Here is an 18,143-nt window from a genome sequence, read left to right on the forward strand (position 1 = left end):
TATATATTAATGAATGAGAGTTACTTGTGTTACTTTCATGGAGCTAAAATGCTCAGAGTCTCAGTTTATCTACATCTCATGTGCTCCAACAGGTCCAGTCTATCTTAGATGGTGATCTATTAGCTCAGAGTGGAGAGTATCCTACTACAGCAGAAGGCAAAATTGTTTTGTTTTTTGTTTTTGTTTTCTGGGGAATAGTGGAGTGAGGGGGAAGTGGGGATGGGGTGTGGTATATCTACAACCCTATTTCTTATATTTCTCTTAAATATTCTACTAGGAGATGCTAGGCTAAGAACTAAATGGTAGTTACTGCCTCACTTTACTTCTTTAAAGGTGGTTCCCTCCATTGTCTCCATCTAAAGTGTCTCCCTGCTAAAAGATGCTTGTACAGGTGGATTTGCCTGGGTTGTGCATAGGGATGTGCAGTGTCCAGGCTGTGAGGGGGTGTTCCCAGGCACATAGGACACATGTAAATAACCTGGCTGTATGTATGGTGGTGCCAGAATGGGAGGATGTCACTAGCAATAATTGATGCTTTTCTCTCCTAGCGGCACACGCTTTCTTGTTTCCTTCATCTTCTTCCAGTGCTTGTGTTCATCTCTTGGTGTTGTGGGTCAGTTCAACTCAGCAGCCTAACAGGGTTAAGCGAAAGGAGAAGGGCATCCTATGGTGAGGGGCAGGGAGTACCTGCTGGAGATGCTGCCTGGGCCAGCATGGTATGTCACCTGTTGCCTACCGCCACATATCCAATTGCTTGTACTTCCTCTTGCTTTGTGCTTTGCTAGAACCAGCCAGTTCAAAACAGTCTAAATAGCTACATGAACTAACTCCTGCACTTTGTGACTGAAAAATGTTGCTTTTATTCTTGTTTGACTAGATGCACAAGGAAGCAGGATTTGAAGTTCTTTCTGGTGAAGGAATGTGCAATGAATTTAATTCATTGTTCGCACATAATGTGTAGTTTAACTTAAATGTTTTTAATGATCTCTCCTTTGATTTATCCTTGGAGGTTAATCCAAATTCTTGAAAGATTTTCCCCTTAGTAAATTCTTTTTTTCTCCACAAAAAAGGAAGATAAAGGGCACTTCAATGAACCTTTATCATTACTGCTCTGTGCTACTGATAATGATCTTGATACTAAAATGAAAGATGAAGGTTCTCATGTGCTTTCCCTTTTAAGCAAGTAATTAGTGCCATCCAACTTGTTCATTTCTTTTCAGAATATGAAATTAGCATTTAGTTAAGATGTCGTCTTTCAGTGAAAAGCGTTGATCTTCCTTGACAAGAGAATTTTACTTGTATGATGGTTGGACAAAGCAGAAGGATTACAAGGTGATTTATTGTGAATAAAATACATTTCAGATGTATTAAAAATGAAGCGAGGGCATTTAAAATGAGCTCTCTGTGGTCTTCAGGACTGTGAGGAGGTCTGACTTCAACAAGAAGGAAAGGACTTTCTCCATTTCACTCCTTCAGAGGGACTTACAGGTCCTGATGGACAAAAAGATGGATGTGAGCCAGCAATGCGTGCTTGCAACCCAGAAGGCCAACCATATCCTGGGCTGTGTCAGAAGAGGAGTGGTCAGCAGGGGATTGTTTTCCTCTACATTGTGAGGCCCCATCTGGAGTGCTGTGTCCAGGCTTGGGGTCCCTCATGCAGGAGGGATACAGAGCTGTTGGAGCAGGTTCAGAGCAGGTCCATGAAAATTATCAAAGAAGATGAGGGAGTTAGATTCGTTTTTCTTGGAGAAGACAACACTCTAAAAGCCCTCATTGTGAACTTCTGGTTACTTAAAAGGAAATAAACTTTTTTGACTGTAAATAATGATAAGACAAGACTTGAATGGTTTTAAACTAAATGATGGGAGAGAAAGAGTAAAAACCTTGAGAGGGTGGTGAGGTGCTGGAGGAGGCTCAGTTCTGGGCTCTCTTCAGTTCAAGAAAGGTAGGGAACTTCTAGAAAGACTCCAGAGGAGGGCAACTGAGATGATTAGGGACCTGAAACATCTCTCATTTGAGGAAAGGCTGGGACTTGGGACAGGAGAATAGAAGGAAAACTGAGAAGGGGATATTATCATTATAAACAGGTACTTGAGGGATGGGTTTCAAGTGGTTGTTGCCCAGTGCAAAACAGAAAGGAGCAACCAGTGAGAACTGAAATAGAGCAAGTTCCATTTGAATGTGAGGGAAGTCTTTAGTTTGAGGTTCACAGAGCACTGGAATGGGTTAACCGGAGAAGTTGAGAAGTCTCCTTTCTTGGAGACATTCAAAACCCATGTGGACACCTTCCTGTGCAATCTACTGTATGGAACTTAGTTTAGTTGGGGGTTGGACTTTATGATTTCCAGAGGTTCCTTTCAGTCCCTACAGTTCTGTGGAAATAATGCTCCATTCAATGAAGGGCTCATAAGAGATTAACAGATCAGCGAAATCACTCGGGATGAGTTTAAGTATTCAGGTGATCAGTTGTTTGTTTTTGTTTTTTTTTTTGTTCTTTAATACTACTTTGTATGAATTTTCATTTAATACTTATCACCAAATAAGTGAAAAAACATATTGTTCAAATTCCTATAATTTTGAAAACCTGCGAAATATAAATCCGTTTAGATATCATTTAGTTAAACTTCTGTAGTATACAGAAGGTTCAAGTTGTAGTTCTTTATTCAAATGCTGTACTTCTTCCGATGAAATCAACAGTAGTTTCTATTACCATGAGTGTTTATTTTAGAACTATTCACACTATTTAAGTTCAGCCAGTCAAACTGTAAAAAAAAACCACAAAACTGTTCATAAAAACAACAATAAGAGCAATCATATTTCTTTTTTTCCTTTGATGTCCGTATCTGAAAAGGTTTCATAGCAAAACATGAGAATTAGGAAAATGTCAATTAAACCAAGAGTCCAGTTATGTCTGACAACTTATGAAGATAATTCTTTTTAAAAATGAGGGTGATATTACGCACAGTTCAGTTGTTCCAGAAGAGGAGGATTCCTTGTCATCTGCATGTTTGCATCATTTCTTTTGTGACTGATATGTGGCAGCTACAAGCAGGTACACTGACCAGTTGATCTGATGGAGGATGAATATGTTGCTGGGGCTTGGGGGAAGGAGGACATCAGCTTGCTGAACCAGTGCAGTGCACGAAGAGAATGAAAATACAAGGCAGCGTGTTATTACAGTGGATGTGGTATATGGTGATGGAAGTTCATCATGTGTTAAATCAGAAGAATGATCCAATGAGGTATAATCAGAAGCAGCATTTTCTGTAGAAAGTTATGTTTTTTTTGGATGGTTCATAATTATGCTGGGTATGTTTTCCTGGAAAACTACTTGAGTTGCTTCAAGGAAAGTAAAAGGTTCTATGAAATACAACAATTAGTAGGACGCTGTTTTCTGTAATCCTGAGTTAATTATTTTCCAAAGAATTATAATATCTAAAACCAGCTTATCCAGGGAAGACTTTTCCGGTCTTCCTGTCGTTTTCTTACAGATTAATTCCCCTGCATGGACCATGGCATAGTAAAAGTAATGGAGACCTATGTGGAAAGAAAACATTCGCTATTTGTTGCCAAACTCCTTAGAAAAAAATTCTTGGTACCATCTATCCTTGGTGCCTTTTGTCTTCCTGGTGTTGTAAGGAATGCTTGAACTATTACAACTGTTACTGAGAAATCTTGAGCTTTGCTAACTATGAAGTGGAAGACATGCATGCTAGAAGAGGGCTAGCTTGTCTTTTCTGTGAGTGTGAGCATTTCCTCTGAGGATTTTTCTTTTTTTCTGAAGGACTGACTATGTGATGATGTGAGCAAAACATCATGAAAGAGAATAAAGGAATACTTCCCCCAGCCCCCAAAATGTAAGACTGTGCAATAGGTCGAATATGACACTGTATTGCCATATTTGTCTAACTTATTATTTTGCAAACATTAAATTTAATCTCACTTCTAACAGAGGTTGTGAAGGTTACCAGGTATTTTTAACTACGATCTAAACATGGCAAACTTGCCTTGCTTAAGCTTCATGTTTAGTGTGAGATGAAACATGGCCGCCCCTGCATTAGCTGAAAAATTGATTCTTGTGTGCTAGAGCTGGAGACTGAAATCAGGTTGTCCTGGCTCGATTCCATGATTTCAGTGCATGAGAATCATGAAACAAGATTCAGCTTTGAGAACTTACTGCCTTTGAACTTTTAGATCAATAATCTTTAGCTTTGACAGCCTTCTTTTTATTTTTCCTTTGAAGGCAGGGAATGTTGAAGATGAGGCTTCTCCTTGCGGCAAGTTGAATTTGTACTGTGTGTAAAATGACTAAAATGAAATGAAGAAATTATTGCAGTATGCTTTATAAACTTGTGGTTAATACAAGGCTTTCTTTATCAGAAGGTGTTGGGTGGGTGTGTTTTTTTGTTTTTGCTTTTTTATTTTATTATTATTATTATTATTATTATTATTATTATTATTATTATTATTATTATTATTATTATTATTATTATTATTATTATTATTATTTTGGAAATGGATCATATTCCGGAATTAGTATTTTTTGAGATTTGCAGTTTAATTTTCATGGACATAAATGAATAACTTCGAGATTTTGCTACTTAACTTTGCATGCTATTTTGAAATAGGTTTTGTGTTCCAGATTCTTCAGTGCCTGTTCATTTTTTAATTTATTTTCCTTCAGCTTGTTTGTTAAGATTTCTTCCTGCTAATTGCAGTTTTCTGTACTTGCGTGTTTTTTATGCCTTCTACTATGTTTGTGTTGGACATGGTGGATAAAATAACATGCTTATATTGATCAAGCAGATTTCCATCTCTCTTTTGTCTTCTTTCACTATTTTGTTGTTAATTACATCTTTTTTACTTCACTTTTTCTCTTCCCTTGGGAACTTTTACTCCAAATTGAAAGCAGAACTGAGGTATCAGGATGTCCGTGTAATGAACTGAAGAAACCATGTAATCTTACTGAATCTCTCATCCTGACTTTTTTCCCCTCCTTGTCTGTTATTCTTGATTGTGTCATCTCTCCAGGTGGGGTCAGAGTAGTTTCCTCCTCCTTATCCCTCAACCCCCAGTGTTAACCCAACATCACACTGTGAGGACAAGCAGGAGCCATATGCTACATGCCAGATGCATCAAACAAAGCATGAATATTACAGATGAGAGAGGACTGTAAATGCTCGTGTTTCTCCGTGTCTTCCTTTAATTAATCTGCATACTAGGTAGCTGCTTGTAGCAGACTTGTTACAAACAATCTGAGACTTTCCTAAAGCTGGAAAAAATATTCTTTTCATATTCTGAAGTATGAAAAAGCTTTTCATATTCCAGAAAATTAAGTTAGAGTGTTGTTAGCAATATGTACATTAAAATCCAGTGTATTCATTCTGCCTGTTTTCTTTAGAAGTTTTGCTTGTCTAATTAATTGATAGTTTGTATTAAGAATGAAGACATAATTTCTTGGGTAATATGATTTAAAAGAATAAGTCCCAGCACTTCCTACTTTGTTACTGTTTAGCATATTTGTTAAATAGCATTTGAAATCTTATGGTTTTGTTGTTTTTTTTTTTTCCTTCAGCAATTCAACAATCAAACAACAATCTAAATAGCTAATAAGTTGCTTAATGTGTCTGGGGACTCACTCAGTATTTTTCCAACCATTTTATGCTCCCTATTACTATAGACGGAAAGAATATAAAATATATTGATGGAAATCTATACAGAGAGAATTGCCACAAAGGAAAAAATGAATCAAAGCATAATGGTTGTGGTGCATCAATACTTATTTTTAACTTGCTGGGTGGAAAAAAAAATGCAGCCAATTCAGTCAGTATTGTGCAAACAACTCTCATTTTTCTTTTTTGGAGTGATTTGATTTTAGACCTAATTGTTAGGAAGATGAATGCAACACAGTTTTCAGTTCTTATGAGAAGTAATTGATTTTTTAATTTAATTTAATTTTTTTGTTTTTTATGTCTGTCTACAAAAATCTCATCAGTGTATATTTGTTTTTCTGTCTGAGATAACTAGTTTTCCTTTCTTATATGGAAATATGCTTAAGCTATGCTAGAATTTTCAGGTGGCCTACAAAGATGCTACTCTGTTACTATTGCATAAACGTATCTTCATGTGAAAAGTAATGAAGCTATCTGTATTTATAGAGGTCTTTACATTTCGTTCAGCATTTATTAAATAGTACATATATTGAAAGAGAGAGACTTCATTTTCTGTCATAGTGCAGTCCTTGACGTGTTTTACAGTTTCCATAGCTCAGTACTTAAGAAGATGAAGATGGTAGAACAGAAGGCTTAAGAATTTGCATAAAGAAAAATAATTAGTGTTGTATCACTACTTCTCATGAATGATTTTGGGAAAGTTTGGCGTGTTTTTAGCAACTTTAGATCTAAGAGTCTATTTTTAGTTGGTGTGACTGGATCTTTAGTCATCTTTCAAAGAAGAAAATATGCTGGTTTTAGAATGGCTAATTAAATCAGATTCTAAAATTTGTGCTTCTTGCACATTGCTCAGTCCAAATCTAGTGTGGCTGCTACACATGCAATTTATTGGATTTGTGGATTTTAGTTATATTTTGTTTAATGTAATTAGTAAGCAACAGATTTGAAGGGTTGATTTTCTTTATGACTTTGAGATCTTTCTTTTTATGTAGCTGTAAATGCTGAAAAGCAAACCCAAACGTTACCGTGTATTTTTAGTAATGCACACTTCTATTTTCTAACATGCTTCAAAAAACCCTTGTGAACTTGTGAAATTGAAGCATGTAATCAGCCAGTATGGCAAGGTAAGGGCAGTTAAGGTTAAAGTTAAGGAAAAGCAGCTTGAATGGTAATGTCTTAAGTTGAAATTGCATTAATAGAAGAATACAGAAACAGTACACAAATAGCATAAAGCAGTCTTGTTTTAGTATTTCTGAAAACAGTTTGTTAGGGTCAGTTATGCAATGCAGTGCATAAGTAGCAGGTGCATTAATGACAGAGTGGTGTAATATTGTATTTTTGTTTTAGAAAATATAGTATCCCAGTCTGCTACAAATGCAGAAACTTTTAGTGATAGTTCTTAAAATTTGTAGAGCTTGCTTTTTGCTGTACCAGCGTCTGGTTCTTCTAGCTGCTTGTAGAATACATTATACTGTACTGTTGTATATTTGAGTTACATAGTTTTGCCTTTTGCATATTAACATTTTTATTTTATTTATCTATTTATTTATTTATTTATTTTTCCTTTGTGCCATTTAAAATGAATTCCCAAGTGACTTTTGTATGTCAATATTGAGTGCATCAATTTCTGCCTCTGGATGAATGGGAGGGGACTAAAATGATTATTCTTCCCTGGCTTGGGCTGTACCTTTTAAGAATACTTACTAACGTTTCAAAAACTCTGAGCAGGGATTTGCTGATAACTAATGGTGTAACCTGTTAGTCATCCTTTATCCGCTTCTGTTTTTACAGGTTCTAAAAGATGACTGATGCTGGTTTCTGTGATGCCACTGGGTGTCTCTGGCACCATGGACTGATACGGAACACACAGATCTAACTGCGCAACCTGCAGAGGAAGCATCAGTAGAGCTACTTCATTTCAGCTCCTTAAGTGGACAAAGGCACAGTCTCATCTATCTCCAAGGGAAAACTCTTGAACAGATTTTTACAGCTAGTAATAAAGACTACATAGCATCATCTACCTTCCCGATTTACAGTGCATCACCTTCCAAGACAGATGGTCTGTCAGAAGCTGGAGGATGCCTGCAGAGCACGTAATAATGAAGTAATGAATTGATGCTGCTGCTGCCTAATAGTCAGGATCACAGCTGATAGAGCTGCGCTGCCCTTTTTCTGCTCCCTTAATCGGGCCAGGAACTGTAGGGTGGACATGGCTGGCCTCATTAACAACCTGCTAATACTGATTCTTGTTCTTCAAAACATCTGCTTGGGTTTCAGAAGCCCACTTTCTGTCTTCAAAAGGTGGGTTATGCAGAAAAACCTTACATTTTGAGTGCTTGCTTTCTAGGGCTGCCATCACTTTTATATGGAAATACAATAAATACATGAAAAAGCATGTCCTAGATAAAAATGTGCATGTTGTTTGTTTGGTTTTGCTCACTTGTTCTGTGCTCTGCTTGTAAAATTTGGAAGCCTCACTCTCACTATAGTGAGGTCAAACTCTTTTTTTCACAAATAGCTCTGTAAAGTAGAAGTTAATGATGGCTGTCATTTGGATGATAAAAACAATAATGAAACACTGATACAGTGAATTCATTTTTCTATTTATTTATTTATTGTAGTTTGCCCTCAATATAGACCTTGATATTTATGTGAAGTTCTAAAACTTCCTGTTTTGCTTCTCTGCTGGCAGTGGGAATTGCTATAAATGTCATAGTGTTGGAAGTTAAATAAAAAGTCTCTTTTATTGAATTATATGGCAGTTACGTAGTCCTAAACAAAACAACAGTCTGTCTTGCATGATTAATAGTACTTGACATATTCTAGTGAAGTGGTTCTTTATCTGCACATCTGTGTACCTAAGGCAGTTATTTAGATGAGATTAACACATCTGATTTTTGCACAGGAATTGCTTTAGTAATTGCTGATGGTGGAGATGTTTTTGTGACCTAATGAAGGAGTGAAATTTCCAAATTGTTCCTGGAGTCCATTCTGTGTTGTCAGACTTCTTTACTATTTCTAAGGCAGATCTTTTTCAAATGTATTAAAAACATGTTCATATTCCCTCCTTGTTTCTAAGGTATAAAGATGCTACTAGATCTCTTTCCAGTGAATGCTTTGGGAGCGCTAGGCCAGTGATTTCATTTCGACTATCAGATTTCACATTGGACATTCGTATGCCTGGAGTGACACCCAAGCAGGTGAGAGAAGTGTAGTCTTTCATTTTGCCAGTTATCATATTTTCTTTTTCAAGGGGCTAGAGAAACAAAGTCTTGCCTGAAATGTCACTAGTGTCAAATGAATGAAGAAAATGGTAACTATAATAGACATGTACATGTCCAATGAGGAATAGAAATCTGAATAATAGTTTCAAAGGATAGAAAAATATTTTCACCTGACCAATTTTATTTCTAATGTGTTAATTTCTTACAATCAATTGCTAGAGCGTATTGAAACAAGAAGTATGAGTTTACTAAAATGAAACTTCCGCAGTTGTACTCATAAGAGAGAAGATTAAAATTGCAGTTTACACCAAATCGCAAATGGCTTCCCAGTTCAATTTTAGTTGCAGTAAATTGAACATTACTGCAACTTTGGCAAGCTGAGAGACAATGCTAGAAAGCATTTTAACAAGAATAATACTTTTGTTCTAACATTCTAAAATGTTAACAATATTCCAGTAAGTAGCATTGGTGTGCTTTTTGTGGTTTGAAGTAGCTTATCTTCTACTGAACCAAGGCAGCAAAAACGAAAAATTAATTTTTAACATCAGCATTTTTCAGATTCACATTAAAAGCCTAAAATTCTGCTGTGACTTTCAGATGTGGCTTCATGTGGCGAGACAAACAATGTTTAATTTATATTTTCTGTGGTGAGGCAATGCAGGGAATTATATATGTCATTAAAAGATACGTCTCTTTAAAAGGGCTGTCCATGCTTCAAAAGAGCAGGATGTTGTGCTGCAGAGAGGGATGACTCATTGTTGCAGATAGCACTTTTAAAAAATAGTGAAGGGAAAAAGAGGCTTTCAGTTTTTTGGGGAGCAGCCCCCTGGAACATAAAATTCAGAGTAAGTGGCATCACTCCAGTAAGTACAAACAGTGATAAGAGTTTCTGTTGTACTTTATTTATCTGCAACAAAACACTAAGCATCCCTTTTAGAGAGAGGGGTGAACATTTCTAATTGTGTAAGTTCTAGTGATGACACCTGAGGAATTATTAGTTGAAATGTTGGGAATCATGCATGAAGGGGTCAGTCTCTTCCTTGTCCTATTCAAGAAGATAGAAGGCATCACCATCAATGGTGGGATAATTGTTAGATGGGAAATATGCATGAATATGTATATCCAGCAGGGCTTATGGTGGACAAACTTAAATGTTATTCTAGTGTAGATTTGTGAGAGAGATTGGGAAGGCAGACAGCAACAGAAAGCAACTTGCCACACTAATTGTTAAGAAGATAAGCAAAAATAACTCCTAACCTCATATGCTCTCTGTATCACCTCTTTTTTTTCTTTTCCCTTTCTCCTTTCCATCCCTTCCTTCTTCCGCACTGACCCACTCTAACAGCAGGGAACTTGGTTCCTATTTATACAAGTTAAGCACAATGTGTGTAGTGAGAAGAAATGCAGGAAAGGCAGTCTTTCTTTTCTTCAAATTCACAGAAGGAGATGACCAAAAGCATTTTAGTGCCATTAGTTCACTATTGTGGTGTAAGTGGAATGGAGGTGAATTATCCTCTTTAGAGAGGAGATTGTTCTGTAGTGGCCTCTTACTATCTCAGTCTTCTTCATGGATCTCTTAGCCCTCCAGATGTTCATGTGCAGTTTCAAGGCCTATTTGTGAGTCTGTATCTAATCAAGAAAGATGCCAAAGTGAAGCAGTGAGCAAGGAAAAAAGTGCAGTTTTTAAAATGCAGTGGCAAGGGATTTCTGGAGATGTGCTTGCTATATTGGTTATGATTGCATTTATTTCTTGAGTTCCGAATGAAAGCAACTTATGTGGGAAATGATGATGAAATTACTAGAGAAGATGTAGGTTAGTTTAATTGTGGAGACAAAACTAATATATTTAGAGTAACACACGTGTTCTGTGCTGTCTGTTCCTTATCATGCATTTTTCTATGAAAAGAAAACCTTATGCTTCAAATGAATCATTATGCTGTGATGTAGTGCAAGAAACCTTTATTCAGATCAGCAGCTAACTGACCTAAGAAATCGAATGGTATATTCTTTTGTGATGTATTTTTTATGTAATGTTCTTCACAAGTGATGTGAATTTGGTAGTGCTTGTGGAAAGGCTTTGAAGGGAACAGTTGAGCAGCCCCAGTGACGTGCTGCTCAAGTAGCTTCTTTAAAGCATCTCTGTTGGAGCAGCGTTGCTGCTGTTGGCTTGAGAAGATTAAGTTTCTAAATGAAATTCTTATTCCAAGCTAAATACAAAATAAACTATTTCCTTTTCAGTTTCTGAATCGCTTTTGTATGTTCTGTAAACACTTATACCTGGAGTTCACGAAGGCATTCAAATCGTTTATATCAGCTGACCTGTGCTTATTCTTTCCATCTTCACACAAACCACCCATGCAAGTTTCTTATCTCTGGTAATCGCTGCTTCGTGCAATTGCATACTGTTATCACCCTTGTAATTGTCATTCCTTCTCAGCTGCATTTAATTGTTTAAGCCTATTTGCAGTGTTTTGGTGTTGTTTTTTTTCCCATTAACCTAAAGTGTTTTGTAGCAGGAGTTTTGTTTTTATCTGTTTTGCTAAATAATAGTGAAAGAGGACCATCCTATTGGTCTTGGAGTTCATGGTTGTAGTGAAGTACCACCTGTATAAGATCTTTTTTAAACAACCTTAAAGCTTAAAAATAATGTTTAAATTACATAATAGCATAGCTGTCAACCTACAGCCATATCCCTGACCTTATAGTGTAATCTCTATTACATCTAAATAAAACATGGAAAGGAATTAATTCATTACAGCAATGTTGACATCCTACATAATCTTTGGACAAATAATCTCTATAAAGCTACTAGTGTTTTTTTTCTGCATGGTGCTATTGTAGGGAACTGACCTCCACCTGGCAGATGAGATAAAGCTGATTTCATTTTTAGATTTCCATAGTTCATATGCATGTAAGATGAATAATTTTGTGCTGTACCAATGATTCACTGTTTTGCTGATGAGCTATGAAAGAGCTTTTCTTTCCATAGAGTTGCCCGGTTTTGTTTTCAGGGGCATTATTTTATGTTCCAAAGTAGATTTCAAACCTGGGTATTATCTGTGGCCATTGCTCCGAGTATACGGTTTTTGTGTTTTAATTGATTTTTCTGTTTTAATCCAAGAATAATTCCAAAAATGACACGTTGAGTGCTTTAAACTCAAAGTGTTTTAGGTTACTAAGGCATCTGTAACATCTTGCAGAGGTCATTCTTGATAGGTTTTCTGCATGGACTGCCCATTATTCAGTATCTCATCTGTACTGTTCATCCAATTGCTCCAGGAAATTGCTAGTCCTTTACAATGTTTAAGCAAGAAAATTGCAAATTGATTTTATTATTATTTTTTTTAGTTAATTATGTTCTTTGTTTAAAGGGCCATGTGATGTTTGTTGTAATGTCCAGGGAAAAATATTTTTATTGATTATCGTATAATTAGATGCATGAATCACAAATATATTTATTCCTATGATTGCTGTTACAATGGCACTGTATTTTTACCCTTTGGTGTCCAGTTATATGCATCTTCAATTAAGGGGACAGTGGTAGAAAAATCTTTAGCTCTGAGATACTCTTTATTCTTAGAATATAGGAACTTTGTAAGTACTGAAAGAATGCAACTTGTAAATACAAAAGGCTTGTAAATACTGAAAGGATACAGAAGCTTAGTAATTCTTATCATTTTTATGTATCACACATTCATTTATGCAGCATGTTTGGATATCATCGGTACTGTTACACTTCCAATTTTTGCTAGGCAGAGTGTGGTGTTTGTTAGCCATTGGAAATAATTTCAAGGCCAAGACTTACAAGTGTATAATTTATTAATTCTTTTTTCTTTTTTTTTTTGTATTTTAGTTTTCCCCCCATTCATCCTCTGAAAAAGTTTTCCTACTTTGTTTCTTTTCATTGCAAGAATGCCCTATTTTAAGGGAATTTCTGTTCTTTTGTCTTTGAGCAGTCTGATACCTACCTCTGCATGTCAGTACCCCTGCCAGTGGATGATGAAGCCTATGTAGGTGAGTGCTGGTTAAATGGAAAAGCTTAACCAAGACATTTTAAAGATGTTCATGGTTTTGTTTTGTTTTAAATTTGACTTCTGTTGACTTAATCTTTGCCTGTCATAGTTTCTAAAATGCATTTGTCATGGCTAACACAGAAACTAACTAGAGAGAGCTACTTAGAGTCAAGATAACAAACTGTATCTGGAGAGATTCATGAGTAATCGTAGTTAAGGAGCTGCATGCAAATGCCTCTGGCAGTCAATATCAAACAGTACCATTTGTGAAGTATTGGCTTTCTGTCCTCTGGACGGATGCTTAATTCTGCTCCACTGAGCAGGCTGTTTATTTACCTGCTGGTATAGGCTGTAAATCCTTTGCACTTACAGCCAGCTTTGGCTGCAGTAAGATTTTATTTATCTAAGAGGGGGGAAAACAAAGCAAGCAAAAGGTAAAATAATAAAAATAAAGTAAAACCAACCAAAATTCTTCCATCCTTTTTCGCTTCTGTAAAATGTAGCCTTATGAATAAGGTGACAAATTAACACTAGGAAATAGTACCAAAATGTATATGCAAAACATCAGATCTGTAAAGAGAGTCTTCACAGTACTTTTGATGCTGTTTTTCTTGCCTGTGAACCAACAGTTGTTCAGGTAAGGAGAAAAGGGGATGATTTTTCTGACGAAAGTTTCATTAACAGAATGCTCTTTAAACTGAAATCTGTTTTTTCTTCCCTGTTGCCTTTTAAGATATGTTCCATCATATTATCATATGATGGAAATTCTATGGAGCTTTTGTTGTAGGGTATTGTGAAACTATTGTTCCACATTAATTCTTGTGTGGAAATCCTTTGTAAACAGCCTATCATTTCCAGATTTGCTTGTTACTTTATGTTAACTGAAAAGAAAAAAAAAAAAAGATTTTTTCAATGCTTTATCTGTATATTCATTTAGTACAGAAGTTGTCTTCTAACCACAAAATTACACTTTGTCTGTTTGACCCCTGAGGAATAAAATTTAAACAAAACCAACAAAAAAACCACAAGAGTACAAAATGGATTTGATATTCATGTTAATTTTCTAATAAACTATATTTACTATGCAGTATGTGCAGCTGACACTTTTGCTTTCAAGTAATTCATAGAAGGGCATACTGCTAACCTGTTGCTTATGCAATTTAGATTTAGTGCTTCATTGAATTGCAAAATTGCATAGCTCAAATCTTTATTAGATTGCTGCACATTTACATCTGTCATTTGGTGCTAACCTGCATTAAGTCCATAAAAAATACTTACTGTGTTATATGCATCTAGAAGGACTGACTAAAACAATTTTAATAAAAGTCCAGTTTTCTGCAAAATCTTAATGTGATTCATGACAGGCAACTTTTTTTTTTATCTGAAAAGTGAACATCTATTCTTTAGTTATGTTGTTTTTATTAGCTTTTTACCAGCTTTCCAGTGATCCATGCTTTAGTTAAATATAATGCAAAACAGTAAAAAACTGAAAAATAAATGAGAAAATCCTATTCTGAGAGCATAAAGGTTTCCCACAAGAGTGCTGCACAAAACCTTTTATATCTGAATGTCTTGAAAATAATGTAGAATTGCAGAATTGCTTTTTTCTTCTTTAGTCACTTCTACCAAAATAGATCAGAATATGGTCAGTCTTAAGCGTGTGATCAGTTCCGTCTGTCTTCAGTGAAGTCAATGAGAAGTTATTTGAGCTGAATGGATTTCTAATGTTAGAGTCTTCAGAAGCAACAGAAGTCATCTGTTCATCAAAAGAACTAGATTGGAACATATCTAACTGAAGAATGTAGAGTGTGCAAACTGACCTGCCTTAAGAAATACTCTAATAACAAATTACAACTTCTCAGGAAAGATTTTTTTTTTAATTTTTTTTTTTTTATTATGGGCATTATTATTCAAGAAACATGACAACTGGTGGTGCTTTGTATAATGATTTGTTAAAGTTATGAAACTTGGTATTTAATTACTTGCATGGATTTATTTTTTGTTGCATAAATAAGCACAAAATTGACACACATCTGAATACTTATTTTTGAAAGGATCTTGTCTACACTTTTAAATGGTTTAAGCAGAACCTTTATTCATTGGATTGGCAATAGATCGTGTAACTAACATTCATTTCTGTGACAGTATTTGACAACTAACAGATGTACTGTTGCCCTAGTTTGCCATTTAGCAAGGTATAGAAAAGGTAATGTGTGTTCTGTGGAACTTCAAAATACTTATAGGTGTGAATGATAAATAGAATGGAAACAGTAAACTGAGTTTCTGACATAGCTCAGTGGAAAATCTGAGACCAGAACCTATGTTTCTGCCTCCAGTTCCATTTATTTACATAATACTGCCAAGTGACTTTTCTTATTTCTGTTTTTGTTTTTTTCCTTTATTTTCTTGTTTGCCTCAATCTGTTTTCCAGCAGAGCCTGGAAGAACAAGTTTTGACTGTGCAGCAGAACGTGCAGCAAGGCAGTTTTGTTGAAATATGACTTATTTTGTTTTTTAGCATTGCATGTAGGTTGTACTGCATGCATTAGTGAGTAGAAAATATTGTCCATGACTTTCCAGTTGTATTTGAGGACTTTGAATTCTGACTTCAGCTTTGTTTCCTGAAGATTTGAAACTACCAGAGGAGCAAGGGGTATAACTTCATACTGCAAGGGAGGGTGCTGTACCAGAGTGCACCATTTAGTTCAGGGTCCATTCTCAGGCAGTATCAAAAGAAGAAACTGAGCAAACTTAAGGAGTGTTAACAAATTATAAAGACATATAGAGCAAGTTTTGCTCTAGAGGTCTTTTGTAGGGGTATATCTGTATTTCTCCAGGCGCTGTTATCATCCATTGCAAGGGTCCTACTGTCAAGGTGGAGAATCCCTTTTTGAATCAGTCTGTCCCCAAAAGGGCTGAAACTGCTGTTAAACAAGTGTAGGAAGTAATGTTTATTTAGGTTGATGTTAGGAAAACACTTTTTGCTGCTGTTAAATGAAATGGCTATGAGATTAGTATGCAATTGATATTAATAAATAAGATTAGTTTGTAATTCTTAAAGAAGATATGATTCCACTTGCAGTTGTAAAGTGTATCACAGTTCTGTGCTTCTACATCTTGTTTGATTCATGTTTAAAAATAAGACGAAGTAGGTAGTAGATCGAGTCTTTAATGATACAGACACTGATCAGTACTGGCTTTTGACTACTGAGCTGTAGTGAGAGCTAAAGGGGATTCTAATACACTTAAGAAATGAATCTGACAGCAAGTCACTCAAGAAATGTGGTGTCTTCCTTACCTTTACTCATGTGGGTAACCAGTATGTTTCTCTGAGGATTCCATAAGTTCCTATCTGTGAGAAGGTGCTGTAGAAATGAGACAGAGTCTATTACAATCAGCCACACAAACAAAGGGATAATGTCTGTGGTGTGTTGAAGACCTCTAATGTCTACTCTACCAAACTGGGAACGCTGATGTGTTGATACTCCTGTGTATGAATTAAATTATACTGAAAAAAACTATTTTTTTAAGGATAACAACACTTACTGAGTTTTCACTGTTAAAGATGAACACCCGAGAAATTAATTTTTTAAAGATACGCCTTTACTAAGTAAAGTTTTAATTACTGTCCTGTTTGTCCATTTCTGTTCCTTCTAGAGTTCGTCGCTCTAAGTAGTACTTGCAGATTCAAACTGAATTCACCTTTTGTTTATGTAACAGAAGTGTTATTTTGGTAATCATTCTGTAGAGCTTATCAATGCATTAGAAATAATAAATAAATAAATAAATTTAAAAAAAAAAAAACACACAAAAAAAAAAACAAAAGTAAAAGTTCCAGTTCATATAACAGCTACACCTAAAAGAAACTAAATTGGAAGTGGTACTGGGGTTTTCCTTTTAAAACTATACCCTTGTGGGTTTTTTTCAAACTAGGTATTTTGTATTATTTAGAATAATATTAACAGATGAAATACATGTAACCAATTTGTTAAAAACAGCAACAAACCATATTTTTTTTAGAACTTCTTTTATTAAGAAATAATGAGCACCTATTTCGAGTGCTTTTGTAAGAAAAGTCTTGATTTTGAGTGAGTTTGCAACAGTGAGAGAACTCCAGTCACATATTAGAATGTGCACATACCACTTGCGGTATACATACATACTAACTTGTCTGTTAGTTTTCTAATTTGGGATGGTAAATCATTGGGGTTTATTTTTTGTCAATCCGGTGTGTAAAACAGACAAGTCAGGTGCTGGTATTTAATTAGGCTGAAACAGTCGCAGTCATTTAAAGATTGAATTCTGTTATGCTTCTTATGTTAAAATGTGGTGTCTGTCAACTAGGAGAATAACTAGAAGCTTTTGTCTGATATTTTTAAGACTTTGTTAGTAACAGGCACTGTTTGGCTTTAATCTCATGGTGGTTTGCATGACTTTTACAGTTTATCTTTAACTTGCTTTTTGTTTTAACTCTTGTTTTTGAAAGCTGATAGTGTTTGTGATATTGTTTGCTTGTCAGTGTTGCTAAGAGGATACCTACATAGGAAAGGGTAACTGAGTGTACAGAACTTTCTTTAGCTCACAAGCAAACTGTGGTGCCTTTGAGCTCTTTCTTCCAGAAGCAGTGAAGGGATATGAGCTAAACTAGTGTGTGCATGTGGTTCAGAGATGTGATTTTGCTTTGCTAATTATATTCTTTTTTTACTAGCAGTACTTGTTAGGCTATTTGTAGTACATATTGTAACAGGTCTTAAAGGTCCTTGCTGTGCACTGGAATGTCATTGCAGTCACTGTGCAGAAAATAAAAGATGTCTGGACTCACGTTACAGTAATTAAAAGAAGAAAGCGTGGCATGGAATTAAAAAGAAACAAGAAGACTGTATTGGCTGCAAATATTTGCAGATGAGAGGCTCTGTGTTTGAATTTGCCTTTATTGAAGGCTGTCTTTTTAAGTGTTACCTACAGAACATTTTGTACAGATACTGAGTTCTGCAAGAAAAATCATTATAGCGGCTTATGAACTGTTTAGAAATGCCCTCTCACTTACATTGGCAACAGCAGCATAAATGCTTGAAAATTTAGTCTGCTTAACATGACACATTATCCATTCCATGCGTGAGTTAATCATAGTTTCACTTTGTTAATGATGAAAATAACAAAACAAAAAGTCTTTCTGTAATGCAGATCAGTTTTATGGCTGAGGACTGAGTAAAATTTGCTAGTAAAAAGATGGCT

At 35.5% G+C, this 18,143-nt stretch overlaps 1 protein-coding gene across 18 annotated transcripts in view; it reads left to right on the top strand.

The window, feature by feature from the left end:
- The window catches only part of PAM (peptidylglycine alpha-amidating monooxygenase), a 112,148-nt gene that overhangs the window by 42,838 nt on the left and 51,167 nt on the right, over positions 1–18,143 (top strand). For all 18 annotated transcript variants that reach the window (XM_015849427.3, XM_015849429.3, XM_015849430.3 and 15 more), the window contains exons 2-4: positions 7,464–7,973; positions 8,752–8,872; positions 12,853–12,910. In XM_015849427.3, coding sequence (XP_015704913.2) covers positions 7,882–7,973; positions 8,752–8,872; positions 12,853–12,910 — 271 coding nt within the window. In that variant the 5' untranslated portion in view covers positions 7,464–7,881. The remainder of the gene's footprint in view (positions 1–7,463; positions 7,974–8,751; positions 8,873–12,852; positions 12,911–18,143) is intronic.

Source organism: Coturnix japonica, chromosome Z (assembly GCF_054131305.1).
Source record: "Coturnix japonica strain WE chromosome Z, WE-NBRP24, whole genome shotgun sequence".
NCBI classification, from domain to species: domain Eukaryota; kingdom Metazoa; phylum Chordata; class Aves; order Galliformes; family Phasianidae; genus Coturnix; species Coturnix japonica.